This window comes from Ambystoma mexicanum, chromosome 2q (genome assembly GCF_040938575.1).
Source record: "Ambystoma mexicanum isolate Mex_15411 chromosome 2q, UKY_AmexF1_1, whole genome shotgun sequence".
Classification (NCBI taxonomy): domain Eukaryota; kingdom Metazoa; phylum Chordata; class Amphibia; order Caudata; family Ambystomatidae; genus Ambystoma; species Ambystoma mexicanum.
In genome coordinates this window covers 1,344,311,480-1,344,332,595 of record NC_090924.1, presented here as the reverse complement: position 1 = coordinate 1,344,332,595, position 21,116 = coordinate 1,344,311,480, and the positions used below count along the sequence as shown (strand labels likewise).

Genomic DNA, 21,116 nt, shown 5'->3' with positions numbered 1-21,116 from the left:
GCATGGAGGCAAGGTCGCGCAGAAGCAACATCAGGGTGGTGGGTATACCGGAAACATGGAAACATTAAGGAGGTGCTGCAGGGTCCAACTCTTTCAGCCCAGTTTTTAGTTGAGAGCACACAGACTGTCCCAGGTGGCCCAAGACCGGGCCAAAACCCCAGGCCAAAAGCCCAGGCCGGTGATCGCAAAGCTACTTAATTACCGTGACCGAGATGCCATCTTGAGGAGGACAAGAGAGCTTGGGGATCTTACCTTTGAAAACTGCAAGGCCTCCTTCTACCCAGACTTTACTCCCACTGTCCAAAAGGCTCGGCTGCCGTTCGCCGCAGCAAAAAGGGAACCCCTTTGAGACAGTGCGCTCCAGTACTCCATGCAATAGCCCTCTAAGCCAAGGGTGCAGCATAATGGAAGGGCACACTTCTTCACAACCCCTGCAGCGGTACACGAGTAAGTGGAGTAGCCCAGCCCTTCTATGTAGCCTGCACCCCAGTAATGGCATATAAGGTAATCAGCTGGAATGTGAGGGGGCTGAATGACCCACGAAAAGCAAGGAAAGTGAAGCAATACTGCGAGAGGCATGGGGCTGGGATTGTTATGCTTCAAGAGAATCACCTTAAAGATAAAGGGAATGAGGGAGTGGCCAGAAATTGAGGGAACAGCAAGTTTTATACAACATATTCAGCATACTCAGCAGGTGTTATGGCGTTGGTCCACAGGTCACTGGGGTTCCGTGTGAGTGATTCTGTGATAGAAATGGAGGCGAGGTATGAGAGTGTCCGGATCAAATCTGTAACATGTCATTAACCCTAGTTAACATATACGGGCCAAACGTAGATAACCCTGAGTTCTTCAACAAGCTGCTTGGGCTCAACCTTATATTTACACATACCAATTTACTCTGGGTGGGAGACTTGAAAGTGGTACTGGACCCTCGCATGGATATAACCGGCAGGGAGAGAAGGAGGTCTAAGGCAGCAGAGGCGGTCCTGAACGCCATGGATATACTTGAATTGCATGACATCTAGAGATTGACACACCCTGGGGAGGTGGGCTTCACACAACGTCTCAGAACACCTCGTCCAGGTTGGACTAGTTTCTGGAATGCCTGCATCTGCTGCACTGCTCTGGGGACTGCACGCTACTCCCCACAACACTCTTGGATCATGCACCTGTTTTGTGGTCCCTAAACCTGGAAGATAGGTGACCCCGACCCCGCTGGAGTTTTAAAACGGCAGCGTTGTTTGACAGTTTAAGAGTGATATACACAGCTTGATCAAAAAACTACTTTAAGGAGAACATGGGCACGGTGCAGGGGGAAGGGAAAGCTGTGGGAGGCCTTCAAGGTGGTGTTACGGGGAGGGTGTCTGTCGACAGAATTGGGGGTCCTCAAGCTGATCAGCAGTAAGTTAACTGAGGCAGAGCTAGAGATAAAATGCTGGGAGGAAGAGGATGAACATGCCGACAACGCTTGCTAAGTTAAAGGAGGGATTGGAATGCTTTCATGAACTAGACAAACAATAGGTGCAGTACTTTGCTCGACCAGCTATGGGACGGAGATACAGGGAGGAAGGGAGGCCGGCAGACACTTGGCAACCCTGGTGAGACACAAGCAGGGCCACAGGGAAATTACAGCGGTGAGGTCGACAGGGTGCCGGGGGGGGGGGTGGGGGGGGTATGTGGTGCAGCCCTGCGAGATTGCTGAGGTCTTCCGTGGATTCTACAAAGCCCTGTATGCCACATGAGGCACTCTTTCCAAAGAACTACTCGCAGAATATGTCGAGGCGGCGGCTCACCCCAGAGGTAACGGAAGTCCTAGCGGCCCCCCTCACAATAGAAGACATAGTGAAGGCAGTGCAGGGCCCCGGGAACCGACGGCTTAAAGGCCTAAGTTTATAAAGAATGGGGACCTGAGGTGGCCTGCCATATGCTGGGAGCATGGGAGGAGGGCATGGTGGTCAGACAACTTCCACCCACCATGAGGGAAGTGGTGGTGACTAATTCTTAACCCAGGTAAGGACCCACTGGACTGCTCGTCTTACCGTCCGATATCACTGCTCAACCTAGAAACTAAGATTTTCACCAAAATCTTGGCAGACTGCCTACTCCCGTATGTCACGCAGATAGTACACGGAGACCAATCTGGGTCTATTCCGGGCAGGTCGACTGCGCTATATTTGTGGGATCGCCCCAGTGGCCTGTACGGTACTTGCATGGAGAAGAGCATTGAAAAGTCTCAGGGTGGGGCACCCATTTGACCCTGGGGTTTCAGTGTGGCACATAGAAGCGCTGAAGGCAACCTGTTACACGTCCGGGAGTTTGGAGGGGCTGGGATAAACAGGATGGAGGACCTACATCCAGTTGGGTTGTTCGTAACTAATGACACATTCACTGACAAGGTGGGAAAGGGGCCCCAGCTTAGACTCCAGTATTTGAGGATGAAAGCAGCGTTCAGGGAATGGTACCCTGATTTCCCCACCATGCCACACACCACGCCACTTCTTCACTACATAATAAACTCGGAAGGCTGTAGGGGGTGCTATCTTCCATATAAAAAACCATCCAGGATGACACGCACGCAAAGTCCCCAAATACAAGAGGGGGTGGGAGGAGGATCTAGTGGCGTCTTTCAATGACAAACAATGGAGAGTCTTATGTGGAGTTACTCACACGGGAGCCTTAAGCTCCAGATTGCAGTTAATACAACTTAAAACACTCCACAGTGCATACATGACACCTGCACGGTTACATACATTCGACGCATCCAAGCCAGCCAAGTGCCAGAGATGCCTAGCGAAACCCGCGGATATCAAACACATGCTGTGGGACTGTGACGTTAAGGCCTTTCTGGGAAAGCGTAATGCAGATAATGTCTGAAATGCTTGGGCACACAGTTCAATGTACACCTGCATGTGGGATGTTTGGGTGATCCCCCGGGGTGCCGAAGCGTAACTAAACTTTTGGCGACTTGCATTATTGTAGCTAGTCAGTGTATACTGATGAAATTGACTAAGGCCTCCCTGCCAGGAACGTCCATGTGGCTCAAGGACCTAATCTGGATGAGCAATACGGACAGACTATGCCGCCCTCTGTGGGCCCCAGAAACAACCAAAGAACATTTGGGAACCCCACTCGGCATACCTGCTGACTAACGACAGCAATTCTAACTGAAGAGTGCTGGGTGGGGGTGGGAAAACAATGCAGGCCCAGCTCACGGGCGACTCTAGAGGTAAAATGTGTATCCCATGGTGGGTCGACAATGTTTATGCAAATGCTCACGCGCAGAATGCTAATGTCCTGTTGGGCTGATGAATGGGTTACGTTCATTTTGTAATATGATGATCCTGTGCAGTAATGATGTGAACCGATTAATAGACGTTTTTTTTTTAAAAAAAAAAATATATATATATATATATATATCTCCTTGGCACACTCATGGAAGAACAAGCAGCAGCCTATCGTAGCTATGTGGTGGGTGAGGCTGTGGGGAATGATAGCAATGGAGAAGGCAACGGCTCTGACTAATGGAATCTATCAAACGTTCTTGGTAGCCTGGCTCCCATCCCATGAATTTGTGGCAGATAAATAGCAGAACTACTTTAAGCCAATATTGCTTTGCAACTTCATCTGACAACAGCCTATACTCGGAAGCATCAGCCGTAAATACCCAGACTGAGCTAACAATGAAAGAAGTCATCACCTCAACCTTAATTTAGAGCGTTAAATGGAGTAAGGAGGTGTGGGGGACTAGATAGGAGTTGCATAAAAGTGGTATGAGCACCAATGTTAAACATCGCAAGGAATAGAACCGAGGAAAGAAAATGAGGTAATGTAAGCTCCTGACCTGTGTTTGTGGCTCATTTTCTGATAAATTAAGTTTGCACACAAAAAAAACATACAGCCGATATATAATTTTGACATATGGAGATAAATTGATGCTCTACTATGTTTATGTGCACATTTTGAAGCAATTACGGTTGTGGATTCGTTGGCTGAAGAATTCTGCACACCGACTTGCTAGAAGATACTCAGAATGCGAAAAATGGGTTAAAATCTATCCATGGATTAAAGAGTAAATGTTTGGAACAGCTTGACAACCAATATATTTTTGGGTTAAAATAAAAAGGTTTTTTTATTGCGACTAATTAACTGTGGTGCTTCAGTTTGAGCAGCTTTTATATTATGTTGTTTCTTTTCAAAGTTTAACTTTGAATTTTGGGTGTCCAGTTGATATAAGGAAGCCTGCGCACCACTGCTGTGGCGATGATAACCTCTGGCAGAGTGCACTTTTTCCACATAAGACCCTTTTACTTACAGGTGTCACCGGCTGGGTAGGTGATGTAAGCTAGGCAAACACAGTTGAGCTGTAAAACAGCTTCCGAATGAGGTAAAAGAGTGGGGGGTTCATAGAAAAGTTTACTGCAGATGGTATTTAAACAAGTAAAACTGCACACAATTCAGGTGCCTATTTCTAGCTCCAAAAGCAAACAAAAACACATGCAAATATAAATAGGAGTTAAGTGAAAATCAAAATAAAGACATTAAAATGTATGATTTGCTGAATGCATTAAAAGTAAGTGGGGTCATTCGAAACCCAGGTACCAGTTTTTGCAGTTGGTGTAGCATTTGCCACGTTGATGAAGCAAACCAGTTAAAATTCTGGTCCCCCAATTTATTATATGTTCACCAGGTAGGCTTTTAACCCTCTCAGCCACCACTCCCACAAAACACAATAGGAGTCTGACAACCTAGGCGCTTCAATGGTTGACTAAGTCACTCATCTCCCACTGCCAGCTTGCCTGTGTCCAGGCCCATCGCATATACATGGAGGTCCCTATACCCCTACTGAAAGGCAAACAGCAATCCTATTGGTGAAATAAACAGGGTATCAAAAGACTGTTCGACTAGTATCGAAGATACATTGGACCAATGCAGCGTCAAGATCTGTGGACAATATGGGCGATACAAATATGTACGAAATTGGCTCTCGGGTACTTTCTTTACCTGTGCTGAAAAACATTTTTACTTTACAAATATGAACAAAAAAGTTAGAGGAAGATTTTAAATTCAAATTCCAAAACGTGGAACATGACCTCAGGTGATTAAATTGATGGTCTAACTAAAGTCCCTTGCAAAGTAAACAAGTAATTTTGTTTAGGAGTTTCTTTAAAAAATGTATGGCGCTTTTCAAGCACCACTTCTGGTGTATTATACTTTAATGATAGGGTATTTAGTTATTTCTTTCAAGCAAATTGCCTTTCTTTTGCAAACCTTACCCTGTGTCCCAGAGAGAGTAAAAGCGACCACTCCACGGTGCAATGTAACCTGAAAAACACCAAGGACGACCCAATTACATGTTATGCAGCAAAAAACATTTAAACATACAATATCTTCCGACAAACAGGTTTTCATCCTTTTTTCAGATGTTTTACATAAAGTAAAAAGGAAGCAAAATGAGATTAGCAATATCGGATGCAATTTTATAGCAGACTTTTTCAAAACAGCAATCACATCAGCCAAAGCATAGCAGGCCAAACAAGGCATATGGCCTCAAGTATGACTAGCTATAACAGCCAATACTTATGTCTGTCAGTGAATACAAGGAGCCTAAAAGTTAACCACAATGTCAAAGACAAAAGGAAAAAAGCACGTGGGAAATCGGTTAAAGGAAGTAACAGTTTTTGACTACTCACTGAAAGGTGTACAACAATCTACTGCTTGGTCATTCGTTTAGCCGCAGTCATTTTGTACTCCATTTGAATAGTAAACCAGCACAGCTGCTGAAATATCAACCAAGGTGAAAGAAACAGGATGGGCCCTCTTAAGGAAGTTGGAGCCGCACCCCAGTCCCCGTCCCAGTGGAGGAAGTCACCACTATTTAACACTGAAATTAATATCGGTCAAGCGTCAATGGAAAACCAATGGCTTTCAATAGTGGATGGTGTAGAACATGGACACGCCCTAAGCATAGGATAATCCCCAAGTGTTCGTGGTGGGAGAGGTCAGGTACCAAGAAGAGTGGTAAAAAAATGAAAATAGAATATTGTTCAGACTCAGCTATTACATATATCAGAATCTGAACAGCATTAGAAGTCAAAGACAGCTGACTGATCAGCCAATTCCTATTAACCTGGTTGTGTTCATGCCTTTAGCTGCCTCAATATATTCTGAATCTCAGAAGTTGGCTCTAGGAAAACCCCAAAAAGTAAATAGTCATGAATATTAACAGTCCAACAAACCAAGGAGATCTTTACATATAGAAATGTTAGGTCTTGGATAAGAACACAGCCTAAAAGAGCACTAGGTCTGCAAAATATGTAGCAACTGCTTCTGGCGAAATCCCAGAACCTACACTCACCTGTATAAGTCAAATAAATGACTGTCAGAAATACAGCTCCAGCAGCAAGGGACACACCCAGAAAGAACAGGGTCTGGAATTCTTGCTTGGTTAGCCGGTCTCTCAGATAGAGCAGGAAAGCATAGGCTTGCAGCAATGCAAAGACACCTAGGAAACCAAACAGCAAATAATATATTTAGATTTGCTACAAGAAATACAAGCTGGTTCATCAACTTGGAAAATAAGTGACATTGGAACTGATCATATATATCCTGATAACGGTCCTAGGTCTAGCATTGTCAGAAGAAATGAGCATTAACACACAAACATTTGTGAAAGTGGTTGTGTAGGTACCCCAAAGCATGCAAAATGTGAGACTTACATCAGAGGCTTATCATTTGGGGTGGCTGTTGGGGAAATTAGCAACACCACTAATGTAAGATAAACAAACTGAGAAGATGTGTGGCCGCAAACTAACAGAAGTGAGCCATATCCAAATTGTACACATGCAGGATGTGTTGTCAGATGTCCTTGTGGAGGATTTGCACATTTCATCATTGAAAACGCATCACTATGCACAGACATTCCACTTTGTTCTGGAAGGATTTACCCCATCTATATTTCAATTTAATTGCACTTATTAAGCTTTTTCCCAGAGCACGGTACATATTTCAGCCGGTAAAAACAAATTAGAACACAAATCAAAATCGCACGCTTTAACATTTGAGCGAGAAAAAGGTGCAGCATGGATATTAACCAGTAGATGCTTCCAAGGTTTGATAGAAGACGAAGTGGAATAGGGATAGATTAATAGGTGTGGGACAATCACTAGAAATTATATGGTGTGGCATTTGTAACGCACCTGTACACAAGTGTTTCTAGGCGCAACAAGGAGTGGGAAATAAGGGAGGACAAAATAACGATCTTACTAGGCCTCTTGTCATTCATATTGTGCAAGTACAGGGAAGAGGGATGGGTAGAAGTGCCATGGGGGGGGGTGGGTGGGGTGGGGAAGTGCAGTTAACTCACAGGTGCAGCCAGTGGGTGACTCATAAGTGCAGAGAGAAGGGACTGTAGAGTTGGCGATAGAGACCATTAGGGCTGGGGAGCCCAGAGGCAGTGCGAGGGAAACTGGACATGCAGGAGCCTGGACCTGAGTTCCGAGGGCGAAAAAGAACACAGACGCAAAAAGGTCTCGAGTTGCTTCTGGAATCTGGGAGCGGATGTCCCCAATGAGGAGGATCTCAGTCTTACTGGCATTAAGGCCAAGATCATTGGCGGCACACCATTCCTGAATTGCGGCCAGACAGTCTGGTGTGAGAGAAGTAGCAGAGGTGGCTGAAGGGAGCCTGAAAGAGCAGAGTGTCATCCACATAACACAGAAAATTGGAGCAGAAAGCAGCGATGCAATGGGCAAGAGGTGCCAGGTAGTGGTTGAAGAGCCAGGTAGAGAGGTTAGACCCCTGGGGAACACCACAAGTAGAGATAGAAGAAAGACTCCCAGTTGGACCTGAGGGTCGTCCGTGAGAAAGGAGGTCAACCAGGCCATGGCCTGATCAGTAATACCAAGGTTGTGGCGGAGACTGTTGTGCTGGATGGCATGGGTGACTGTCAAAAGCAGAGGATAGATCAAGGAGAATGAGGACAGAAGGGAGATAAGAGTCAAGATTGGAGAGAAAAATGTTCAGAGCTGCACTCCTGCACACCCATGAAGCCAGACTTCTGAAGAGAGTGCTAAGGGAGTTGGGGGGGGGGGGAGGGGTGCGTTCCAGTGGCAAAGGAGCGATTGCAGAAATCGGCCAAGGTTGGAGCAAGGGTGTCTGTGGTCCTTGATAGTTCTGGATGGGCAGGGGAGAACCTGCTTCGATGAGACTTTCATATATCGACTTGTCTAGAAACATGGTCAGGGTTGAATAGTGGAGAGGAGGTGGAGAGATAGACTCCAGTGGCCCAGGAGTGGTAGAGGAGGAGGAAGAGGCTGGACAGGATGTCCCGAGTTTTAGTAGTGAAATGAGAGGCCAAGGCTGTGCAGAGGGCTTGGGAAGAGGAGAGTTAGAGACTGCAGCAGGATTGGCCCGCTCTTTGCAGATTTTGAAAAGTTCGGCGAGTTGTTAGATGTCACAGAGATGCAGGCTTGGATTTCGGTTCTCTTAGAGGACAGCAAGTCTCTACTGCTTTTGGAGCAGGCGGCAGGCTAGTTTGTCAGGGGGTGCGCCCAAGACCCTCCATTTCCTCTCTGCCGCCCTATACTTGTGTTTAACGGTGGCGAGGTCAGAATCGTACCAAGAGTTGGATTTGGGCTTCAGGCGGTCATGACAGGGGAAAGGACATCCAGAGTATTAGAGATAGAGATGAAGGATACAGAGGGCTATGTGAGGGTGTGAGACAGCCAAAGGTGCAGGGGGGGAGGAGAGAAAGTAGCAGCAAAAGCCTCAACTAACATGCTTCATGGGTCGAATGATCGAGAAGGTAGGTGGCAGGGCTAGAGTCAGCATGACCTGCGGGAAGAGAGGTGCAAAGAAAGGAGATGTGATCACTCCAAGAGGGAAGTGGTGAGAGGGTTAGATATGGGGAGGCATGAGGAGATCAGAACATAGAGGGTGTGCCCGGCAGAGTGAGTCAGGCCAGAGGGAAGAATAGAGGCAGAGAATTGCAGAGGTTGCAAGCCCTGAAGGGCTGGTAGAATCCAGGTGGATGTTCAAATCTCAGGAGGCAAAGTTGGGAGGTAGAGGCAAGGATTGAGGAGCAGAGGTCAGCTCACTCAGACCGTAAGAGAGTGACCTGGCCATGAGGCCTGTAGATAGTGCCCACAGTGAGCGGCAAGGGGAGATGGAGAGCCCGCAGACCAGGCATTCAAAGGAGGAGTAGTGCTGCATTGGAATGATCCACTCTGGGAAAATCAAGGCTACACCCCTGTCTTGATGGATGATTCTGGATTCGGAGAGGATCTTGTAGCCATCAGGAAGGAGTGTATCAAAACTGGTGACAGAGCTGGTCGTGAACCAAGTCTCGGTGAGACAGAGTACATCCAAATCAAGCTCTTCCAGGAGAGGTCAGGAGTGCGACAGCTGAACGAGAGTTCAGAGTAGCGATGTGGAGCAAGTTGCCACATTTAAAGGACTGCCGGGGAAGGGTACAGGCCAGAGGTACACACTGCACAAGTGTAGAAAGTGCCCAAGGATAGGCAGAGGAGGATGGAAAGGCAGGGTAGTCGGAGAGGGAAGAGAGTGGCAGCAGGGGGAGGTAACAGTGTGGCCAGGGACGCATCAGTGGGTGCAGAAGAGGTGGCAGAGGAAGGAGGCAGCAGAGGAGCCAGAGCGGGGTAAGAAGGGATAGCAGGAGAGTAAAGGAAATAGGGGCAGATTGCAGAGAAAAAGATGGGAGTACAAGTTGCAACAAGGGGGCAGGGGTAGAAGTAGGGAGAGGTAATACCATAAATCAATAAAATATTTTAATCCGGTTTTTATGCTGAGCTTTATTGGTATCTCCCTTTCCAAGCACTGTAATAAAAGATAGCCCTACCCAATTTAATAGCACTAAACACGTAGACCTCAGAAAGATTAAATGCTGACTTTGTCCCGCTGGTCTTTAAGTCGAGGCTTGTCCTAGGATAAAGATGAGCACCAAGCCAATGAACTATCCACTTAAAGGCTTATTTTTGGGTATGTATTTTTGTGTCCTCATGTGTCACCTAATGCCCTACTTCTAATAATCACACACATTGCTTTTCTGAACCCCTCAGCAGGGAGAAAGTGCCATTATAAAACCAATACAAGCTGCAAACAAAAAAACAAGACAAACCAGCACCACTACAAATAACATGCGTCTTCAATCTGTTTTGGGGGGTAGCGGGGGGAGGGAGAGCAGAGTTGGGAGGAACTGTTGGATTGTCTCAATTGTGCTGGTGCCACAGGAGGGTTTGCTTATTTGTACATTTATACCTTAGTGTTTTGTAAAGGTATGCACTAGACACCAATGTGCACCTTTGTAAATTGCATCTAGGGGTATATTGGCCAGCAAAGCAACTGTAGCTTTGGTCACTTAGAATGTGCTCTTGACTTACTGGGTGTGGGTGGGGCTTAAGCATTTTCAGGATAGCTTTAATTACCCATCTTGCAAAGCCTGCCTTGGTGGTTCTCTTCTCACTTTCCAAAGAATGCCAATACCACTAAGGTATTTTCACTATAAACACAGACTGTAACTGCTCTATGCACATCTATTTTGTGTAAACCTCTCTACATCATTTGTGTGTGGGTCTTAAAACAAAGTGGCTAAATCAACAGCTGGTCTACATCAAGTTTTCTGAATTGTTTTGGTGGAAAACTAGGATGTGTCCTAAACGCCATCTTGTTTGAATTGCCACAGAATGTTCTGCTGACGGGGCCTGCAGTTCATTAACTCTTTGCAGAGAGGTGACCCATTAAAAAGGGCCACCTTGCAACTCAAGGACTAGCATTTATACACAAGTCATAAAAGTGAAAACGCCAAGCGTCAACATTTCTTTAAATTACTTTATATCACATATTGGGGACTGTGTGCAGACTAGTGGGTGCATTCTTTTAACACTTTGTGAAAGCCTTAACCACTGGTACCTTCCACCAGGTAATCTTGTGTGCAGAGCAGTATATGTGACTAAAGCAAAGAGGTGGATCTTCAGAGAGTTATGCACCAATCCGGTTATATTAGGCATTTCACTACATCAGATTGTGCATATTACAGTGTTGCAGCAGAGTACAATCTGATGAACCTGTGCTTTCTCCTTTCTTGGCAGATAAGACCACTGTATTTGGAACACCTGCCATCTACAGCATCCAGTGTGCAAAGAGCGCAGTCTGATGCAGTCTAGTACACAGAGACTATTACAGCAATTTACATTATAGTACTCCTTGAGAATTCCATTACTATGCCTGGCTATAATATGAGTAATTCAAGTTACCATAGTGACTGGAGTACTCCTAGTCCATAGTCCCCTTTCCTCCATCCTTGTGGGCGTCATTCAACATGGGGATGGTATGGGTACCTTTGGCAGTGAAAAAAATGAGCTTCAACTTTAACTCAAGTATAGTGTGCAGGTGTTCATTCTTGGGCGTGGGACGTCCCTGCCGAGGCCCCGCCCTCCAGCGCCTCACCTCATTCCCCTTTCAACACATCAGACGCTTAGATATCTGGCTACTCTTAGTACACATTAGCCTTGGCATAGTAGCAGGCGAAGGCAAGAGGGAAGTAGGGAGCAAAGGGGTCTGAGTACTCTAGTCACTACAGTGAGTAACTTTATTTACTCAAACGTTCCGTCCCCTGTCCTCCATCCATGTGGGTGATGCCACCGAAGAACATAGGGTGGAGGTGTGATAACCCGCCTCATAATTGACCCAAGTAGCTGCCTTGCTGACATCCCAAGAAGCAAGTCTCTGAAAAGGGACAGCTGTGGCCTTGGCTCCGATATATGATAGGTTATTTATAATGCGATTAATACCCTGAGTAACAGGTTTGCCAATGGCCGAGTACGCCTCTGAGTTGGTCTGAACCATCCAACTGACAACAGAAGAGTGAGAGCCAGTGGAGGAGCACCAGAAATTCACAAAACATGCCTCAGACTTCCTGAAGGAAGTTGTCAGAGATCAAACTTGAGGACCCTCTTTATGTCCATGGAATGCAGCGTTCCCTCTGCCAGACTGCGGGTTTGGGAAGAAAACTGGCAGGCAGATCTCTTAATACAGATGAAATGGAGTGATCACCTTGGGCAAGAAGTTTAGGCAAGTGCGCAAGATGAACTTGTCATTATGAAACCTGGTTAAAGACTTGCACGAGGACAACGCCTGTAGCTCATTAACCCTGCGCACAGAGGTGACAGCCACCAGAAAAACAGTCTTAAGTGTCACCAAGCGGATGTCCACTGACGCCATCAGCTCGAAACGCTTACGCTGCAAAGCTGCAAGAATGACATTGAAGTCCAGACTGGGTGCGGCCTCTACAATGGCGGAAAAAACCTAGACAACCCCTTAAGGTGGGCCTAAACCACCGGGTTGGCCGCAGAAAGCACATGCTCAGGGGAATTCTAGTCAACCACAATGGCTGCCAAATAAGTACGGCACGTATCCAGCTGAACTCCAGAACGCGCTAGGTGTGCTGAAAAAGCCAGTACATCACCCAGAGGACAAGTGACAGGGTCCAGACCCTTATCAAGGACCAGATGGCAGAACCTAATCCATTTACTCATATTGAGACGGAGCTGAGGGCCTTAAGGCCTGCTGAATGATGTCCCAGTTGTCATCTGAAAATTAAGCATGCTGAAGCGTCAGCTGGGCAGGACCCAGGCCACCAGTGCCAGCTTGGCCGGGTCCGGATGTTCCACCGCCCTGCTGTGTTATGAATCCCCTGATAGAGATGGGAAGGTTTACAGGGCCCTGGGAGCACACCAGCTGCAGCAGGTCTGAAAACCATTGTCTCAATTGCCAGTGGGGGCCAATCAGGATGACCCAAGCCCGAAACTTGCAGAGGGCCCGTTGGAGCACAGGGGTGGGCGGGAACGCAGAACACCTGCGGCTGTGCCAACAGAGCTGGAAGGCATCCCCCCAGAGACCCCCCTGTAATCCCCCTGACCTGCCCATGAGCATACATGGGGGTACTTGTAAATCAGAGGTGATGCAAACAAATCCAGGTATGCAAACCCCCAGAACCGGAAAAGTGTCAACAAGGGGTCTGTGCAACTCCCACTCGTAGGTGTTTGACCCCAGGCAGCTCAGCTGGTCCACTTCCGCATTGCTGTCCCCCAGGAGATGGACTGCTAAAATCCAAATTCCCTCTGTTAGGGCCCATTCCTACATTGATACCGCCTTCATGCCAAGGGGTTGGTGTGGGGGGTTTGGAGATGCCTCCCTACTTGTACAGGTAAAACATTGTAGTAGAGTTGTCCATCCTGACCAGAACCGACTTATCCCTGAAGAGGGGCAAAATGCCTTGAGGGCCAGGAACACTGCTGTGAGCTCGAGCAGCTTGATATGCAGGAGGGCTTCTGCCCGGGATCAAGCTCATGAATCACGTAGCCCTCCAGAATAGACCCCCATCCCGAAAGAGGAGTCCGTAGTCACCACCAGGATAGGCTACAGTTGGGAGAAAGGGGGGGGGGTTCCCACTGAAACCTTGCCATGCCTCAGCCACCAGCGAAGATCAGGCAGTAGGAGAGGTGATATTGGGATCCTAACCGACCATCTGTCGCCTGGCCCCAATTGGCCGCCAGATGGAGCTGGAGGCGCATCATTTTGAGAAATGCGTTCTGTACAGTGAGCACGCAGGAGACCATCAAGCCCAGAATGTGCTGGAACCACCATGCTGAAGTGGTCGTGTTGGCCAAAAAGTGTCCCACTGCCTTGCAGAGGGACAAGGAACAAGTTACTTACCTGTAACTGTTGTTCTCCAGCATGGGTCTGGCATGGATTCACATGCTCATGAATATTCCCCGTCGTCAGGCTGGGAATCCTCGGTAAAGAAAAATCAGTATCAGTTTCGTTTCTGATCTGTTTTTCGTAGTAGTAACCAATCACTGATCTCTGCGTCATACTGACCACAGCCAATGACTGCCATCTCCCTAAGCCCCGCCTCTGGCAGCCATCTTCAGATTTGGTAGCACGTGAAGTGGCAGTATGACCAAGTGAAGAGCCGCAGAGGGGTAGGCGGGAGGGTTTGCATGTGAATCCATGCCAGACCCATGCTGGAGAACAACAGTTACAGGTAAGTAACTTGTACCTTCTCCAGCATGGGGTCTGGCATGGATTCACATGCTCATGAATATAAGAATACATAGCAGTACACATGCACAACCACGGGAGGTGGCAAAAGGCTCAACATTAAGCAATACAATGACTCAACATTAAGCATCTCTTACCTCCTCACCAGGCTCACCTTAAGCGAACAGGTTGCGCAGCACTGCTTGGCCGACCCTGGACTCCTCCGTGGACTCCCGATCGACGCAGTAGAAACTTGTGATGGTGTGCGTCGACCTCCACGTAGCAGCCCTGCAGATGTCCAGCAGGGGCACACCAGATAGGAACGCCGTAGTAGCAGCGATCGCTCTGGTCGAATGGGCTCTCGGACAGCCTGGCAGCGGTCGGTTAGCCAACCGGTGGCAGTGCATGATGCAGCCGGAGAGCCATCTGGAAATAGAAGACTTCGAGAGAGCCTTCCCTTGATTCACAGGTCCAAAGTTCACAAACAGCTGTGATGTCCTCCGAAAACTCTTCGTGCGGTCCACGTAGAACTTCAGCGCTCTAGCCACATCCAGCGAGTGCAAAGTCCTCTCGGCCGGCGACGAAGGAGACGGGAAGAAAACAGGTAAAACCATGTGCTCGTTAAGATGGAAGTCCGACGGCACCTTGGGCATAAAGGATCTCTCCCACTCGTTGTGCCGAGGTAATGGCCACCAGGAATGCAGTCTTCCACGACACAAACTTCATCGGTACGGAGTGCATCGGCTCGAATGGGGCCCCCCCCATGAGCCTGGTCAGCACCACGTTAAGTTCCCACGCCGGGGTCGGGGCCTTCACCGGCGGGAACGACCAGAACAGTCCTTTCATAAACTCTTACCAGTCGATGGGACCACAGGGACGTAAGTCCTGTGGTTCTGGTATATCTGGAGATCACAGCCAGATGAATCTTAATGGAGGCATGGGCTAGCCCAGCCTTTGCCAGCGATAGCAGGTACGGCAGCACTTGAGGGGCCGTAATCCGTAGGGGGTTGATCTTCTGTGCTCGGCACCAGATAGCGAACCTCTTCCACTTGTGACCGTAGCATTTGAGAGTCGAGGACGTCCTGGCCTTTGCAAGAACCTCTCTGCAGCCAGCCGGTATATCATACCCTCCAAACTCTAGCGCTGCAGGAGCCAACCCTGTAGGTTCAGCGACGCCGGGTCGTGGTGGAAGATGGCGCCTCCTTCTCAGGAGAGAAGATCCGCGTCCGCCGACAGCTTGATGGATGGGGACGTTGACAAGTCCAGAAGGTCCGGGAACCTGATCTGCCTCGGCCACGCCGGTGCGACGAGGATCATCCTGCACCGGGACCTCTTGAGCTGGTTGATGAGTCGAAGCAGCAACGGAGGGAACGCATAAAGGTATAGGCCGTCCCAGGGGAACGAGAACGCATCGCCCATGCGTCTCGTCTGGGGAAACCTGCTGGCGAACCTCTGGCACTTCGAGTTCGTCGCTGTTGCAAACAGGTCGATTTGGGGTTTGCCCCATCGTCGGAAGAGTTGATCCACCTGATCCTGGCGCAGCTCCCATTCGTGACACATGTGCAGCTCCCTGCTGAGCGAGTCGGCGATGGTGTTTCTTTCTCCTGCCAGGTGGAAGGGAACCAGGAACATCCCCTGGGCGACCGCCCAGTGCCACAGATCCTGTGCCTCCTTGGATGTCGTGGTGTTGTCCGTGAAGATCTGCACCACCTTGCCCTTGAGCGACGGGAGGAACGATTTGAGAGCCCAGAACACGGCTCGGAGTTCCAGGATGTTGATGTGCAGGAGCTTCTCCTCCGGAAGCCAGAGGCCTCTTGCGTGGAGATCTCCGGTGTGGGCGCCCCAACCTTCCAGGGAAGCGTCCGTCGTCACCGTCTCCTGGTACGCCGGCGTCTGAAAGTCCTTGCCCGCCGTGAGGTGCGCTCGAACACCCCACCACTGAATCGCCCGCCAGAACACCTCGTTGAGGGGGACCCTGTCTTCGAAGGTGCCCGTCGCCTGCATCCAACGGGCGTCGAGAAATTCTTGAAGAGGGCGCATCCGTAGTCTGCATAGGCGCACCAGGTAGATGCAAGAGGACATCATCCCCAGGAGGGAAGTGATGGACCTCACCCTGGCCACGTCCGTGGCTAGCAGGCGCTGCACTTTGCCCAGAATGGTCATCGTCCGTTCTTCCGACGGTGCCGCCAGCGCCTCACTGTATCGAGCTTCGCTCCCAGAAACAGGGCCACCTGCGACGGCACCAGGTGGGACTTTGGATAATTTATGGCGAATCCCAGGTCTGTGAGTAGCTGGACGGTCCTCGCAGTGTGTTCGACGGCGAGTTCCCTCGTCCTTGAGCGGATGAGCCAGTCGTCCAGGTAGGGGTAGACGTGAATCCCCTGCAGGCGCAGCCGCGCCACCACAGGTGCTAGGCACTTGGTAAAGACCCTGGGGGCCGACTTCAATCCGAACGGCAGTGCTCTGAATTGGTAGTGGCGACCCTGGACGACGAACCTGAGGAACTTTCGGTGACTTTTGAGGATGGGAACGTGGAAGTATGCATCCTCCAGGTCCAGCGACGATAGAAAGTCGCCTTCCTCCAGCTGTCCCAGCACGTGCTGGAGGGTGCCATCCTGAACTTTTGTGACCTGATGTATTTGTTCAAACGACGAAGGTCCAGGATGGGGCGCCAGCCGCCCGTCTTCTTCCTGACGAGGAAGTACCTTGAGTACACCCCGGAGCCTCTTCGGGACGGGCTCGAAGGCGCCTTTCCTGAGCATCGCCCGTACTTCCAACAGCAGTTGCGGGACGTGATTTTCTTTCCTGGCCACAGGTGGAACGTGAGGGCACTTCCTCAGGAATTCGATAGTGTCCTCTTGCCAGGGTATCCAGCACCCAACGATCGGTGGAGATGGACTTCCACACGCCGACGAACTTCGTCAGCCGCCCTCCCACCGGGGTGCTTCGGTGGGGGCCCGAGGCCACAGCCGGTTCAGTCCTGCTTGGAGGTGGTGGCCTTGCCGCCCTGGCCACCTTGCCGACAGCGGCGAGGCGCTCCCTGCTTGCCGCGACCCCTGTAGGCCTCCTGAGACGAGGAGCGTGCCGCCTGGCGGTAGGACGAGCCACTGCTGGATCCCTTGGAGGCCCCCTGTCTGCCTCCGGAAGGGCCGTCGTTGCTGAAGGGCTCCTAGGGCGCAGGCCGTCTCCGTCTTTATGGCTTGGAGGGATTCGTCCACCGCCTTCCCGAACAAGTTGCTGCCGTCGAACGGCATGTTCAACACCCTGGTCTGGACGTCCTGACGGAAGTCGGTCGCCTGGAGCCAACCCCGTCGTTTTAGGCAGTCGTCTCCGTTGCCCATCTGGCGGAACCTGGTATCGGCAATATCGGTTGCCACAGTTATGGCGTGGTCCGACGCCACCTCGCCTTCTTGAAGTATTTCCAGGGCCTCGGACCTCTTGTCGTCCGGTAGGAAGTCCAATATGGGGACCAGCTTAAACCAGAGTTCCCTGTCGTAGCGGGCCACCATCGCCAGGGCGTTGGCCGCTTTGATCGTCGTCGCCGCCGACGAAATGACCCGTCGCCCCATGGCGTCCAACTTCTTTCCCTCGCCGTCCGGAGGGGAATTCGACGTTGAGGCTCCTGACCCCGCCGCTTTCTTCTTCGCCGCCGCCGAGACGACCGAGTCTGGCGTTGGCTGGGCCCTGAGGCACAGGGGAGCGGTCTCGGGGACCCGGTACTTCTCGTACCGGTTCCGTTTGGCTGGTGCCGTGGAGGGGTTCTTGAGTACCGACAGGCCCTCCTCCCAGATGTCATCGATTAGAGGCACCGCGATGACAGTCTTCCTCTTGGCCTCCCGGCGTTGATAGAGGAAACCTTCCTTTTTCTGCTCCTCCTGGCAGAGCTGGAACAATTTGGACGCCCTGGCGATCATGGCGTGGAATGAGCCAATCTCGTCGGGTGGAGATGCCCGTGCGACGGGAGACCCGTTCCGTCGTAGTCGCCCTCAGAACTGTCGAGCGCACCGCACTGTCATCTCCCGACTCGTGGGAGGATGAGGAGGGAACTGCAGGCCTTACGGGGCGAGCGGAGGGGAGGGTCCTCCGTCGTTTGTGCTGAGGACTTCCCGACGGGCCAGGTTGCGGGTCCTCCGGCCTGGGCCGTGGTAATCTCGTCCTTATCTCAGACCATAAGGACTGGATCACAAACAAAATGGCCGCCGAGCTATCCTGAGGCCTAGGTTCCGGCTGCGCCGGAAGGGAAGGCTGCTCTTCCTCGCCATAGTCGTCTTCCTCGGTTATCTCCCGAGGATCTTCCTTGCGGGACCGAACCTTCTCGAAATGGACTTCGAGATTCCTTGCAACCTCGGTCAGTTCCCCCTCCGAAGCGGACTCCGACTTAGAAGCCCGCTCGGACCCTTTCTTCTTCTTCTCACCCGTTGAGCCCTTCTCCAACCAGCTGGCGAGACGGGATCGATGGTCCGCTCCGACAAGTTCTTGCAGAACTGGCAGTCCTTCTCTACATGAGTCTTGTCCCCATGAAGACAGAGGCATTGCGAATGTTCGTCCTCAAACACATTCTGCAGCCCGCATCCAGGCAAGCTGCGAAACAGCTTGGGTCCGGTTGACGAACTCGCGTCCTGGGCCATCTCGAAGTAGGGCGCAAATCTTCTGGAATCCTCCAAGAGGTTGATTCGACGAAATCTTCACCCTTGAGGGGCGTAGGAAAATCCCGCAACGGCTACCCGTTAACAGGAGTAGAAACAGTTGAGCTTGAGGCTCGATTAATCGAAAAAATGTGAAAATTCACCTGAAAAAGCGCGAAACATGCAGCAAAAGCTCGAGAGCTAAGCACGAGGACTACCAACACTTGAACGTGCGGTAAAAATCTGAGGATGGCAGCCAGAGGCAGGGCTTAGGGAGATTGCAGTCATTGGCTGTGGACAGTATAACGCAGAGATCAATGATTGGTTACTACTACGAAAGACAGATCAGAAACGAAACGGATACTGATTTTTCTTTACCGAGGATTCCCAGCCTGACGACGGGGAATATTCATGAGCATGTGAATACATGCCAGACCCCATGCTGGAGAATAGCCTCTCGGGCCTAGGAAACACCCGCTGAACAATAGTGTTCCAACTCACCCCTTGGAAGATCAGTTCCGGAAATTGGCACTACTGACTTCCTCTGGTTGAGGGAGAGCCGATTAAAGATATCTGCTAACCTCTGCAAGAGTACACTACCCCTTCGGGTGACCCTGTCCTCGCCAGCCAGTCGTTCAAATAATGGTACAGTTGGCCCCTCCAAGCAGAGAAGGCCCACCACAGCAATCATCAACTTTGTCAAGACACAAGGAGCAGAGTTCAGGCTAGAAGGGCAGCACCTTGTACTGAAAGTGGTACGACAAGCATGAACCGCAGAAAATTCTGATGCAGTAGGTAGATGGGAACATGCATTTGCCTGCATCTCCAATAGCAAAAAAAGGATCTCCTGTATAAGAGCCGGGGTCCAAGAGAGGATGGTAGAGGCAAAGGAAGCACATGGCGCCTATAGATCAGATCCACGGGTTGCTGAAAAGATGCTTCTAGGAGTAGGGGGAACAGTGTCAAATAGCCCCCACAGGCAGGCTGTGTTCTGCGACCTTTACATCACTGCTTCTTGCCGTCAGAGGCGGGGCGGAAGAGGGGGCACAACTTTGTTCTGTTGCTGAGCGACCTGTCGGGTCTCCATGTACTACAGTCCTGGAACCCCTTGAAGCCTGAGAAGGCGTAGGACTTGAACTCAGTCCTGCCTGGGGACCGAGGGAAGGATTTCAGACCTGGTTTTTGTCAATATGGCCAAGGACTTGGCGGCTTGAGTTGAGGTTTTCTTCATCAACTCATCGGTCGACAAATGAAAAAGGTCCATGCCCTCAAAGGGCAGATACAGGATTTGCTCCTGCAAGTCAGATGAAAACTTTGTGGCATGCCTCCACACCATCCTCATCCAAACCACAAGGCACAGTCCTCTACTGGCTATGTAGATGTGGGAGATCAAATACTCCAGGAGGTCCTGCGCAATGGACCAGGCATCTGCCAGACGGGCCTTGAAGGAGGCTTGCTTATCCGAAGGGAGGTCGGACAGAAACTCGCAAGTTTTCCGAGAAACTCCCGAGCTCTAGTCAGAGCTTCTGGTTAGCCGCAGACTTAAGGGCGTCTGCGTTGGCTTGCCGCAGATGCAGTCCTGAGATGGAGTAACAGCACTTTCCCAAAGACTTTGTCCTCCTTGGAGAGAAGAGTAAGACTATGGTTTAGGTTATAACATGGCTGCAGCCACCCCAGAGGAATGGGGCTGTGGATGGGAGGCAAGGAGGATTGGTTCCCCGTCCGTCAGCCAAAACCTACTGTCCAACTTCTTGTTCATCTTGACATGGGCCCTGGGCTTCTCAGACCTTTCTCGCCACCTGCAGGACATCCTTCTGGAGGGGAATGCCAGACCGGATTGTGACGAGTTACCCCAAGACCTCTGTTATCACACCAGACTCCTGGGGGTATTCCGCGAGAAGAGGGACAACAACCCCCCCACAACCCGAAGGAAATAACTCACCCAGGCCCTCAAAGGCCTTAAGGGATGCCGAGGGCTCATCGTCCTGGGCGTCATTGCCCCACCCCCTTTTTACAAATCGAGGGGAATCTGGGCTCTGGGACACGGGTGCCGGAGAGGTCCCCCCAGGCCCAGAGCCACAGACCAGTAACAGCTGTTGAGGGGGAGGCATTGGTGGTACAGGATGAGGTGAAGTCGTCAGAACGACCAATAGGGTCTGAACCTGTGGAGGGGCCAGCACTGGAACTGGGAGCACAGGAGGAACCGGGAGGAGTACCCGGAGGAAGAGGGTGCCGGGGTGGCGCCACCTGCGGGATGACCTTCACAAAATGCTTGAGGAGCGCCATCTGAGGGGAGCACATGAGGAGGAGGAAGCACACAAAGTCCTCACCAGCCGCTTGGTCGCTACGGGCCCAACCCTCAGAGGCACTGGGCCTCAGCTCCTGGTCAAAGCGCTGAAGCGCCTGGTGTGTAACCATACGGCTGTGATTGTT

The 21,116-nt window shown here is 50.6% G+C and overlaps 1 protein-coding gene across 1 annotated transcript in view; it reads right to left on the bottom strand.

Moving 5' to 3' along the window:
* STT3B (STT3 oligosaccharyltransferase complex catalytic subunit B) overlaps positions 1 to 21,116 on the bottom strand; it is an 872,418-nt gene that overhangs the window by 371,075 nt on the left and 480,227 nt on the right. The window contains exons 7-8 of the mRNA XM_069648801.1: positions 6,356 to 6,502; positions 5,274 to 5,322 (exon numbers count right to left, since the gene is read on the bottom strand). Of these exons, the coding sequence (XP_069504902.1) occupies positions 5,274 to 5,322; positions 6,356 to 6,502 (196 nt within the window). The remainder of the gene's footprint in view (positions 1 to 5,273; positions 5,323 to 6,355; positions 6,503 to 21,116) is intronic.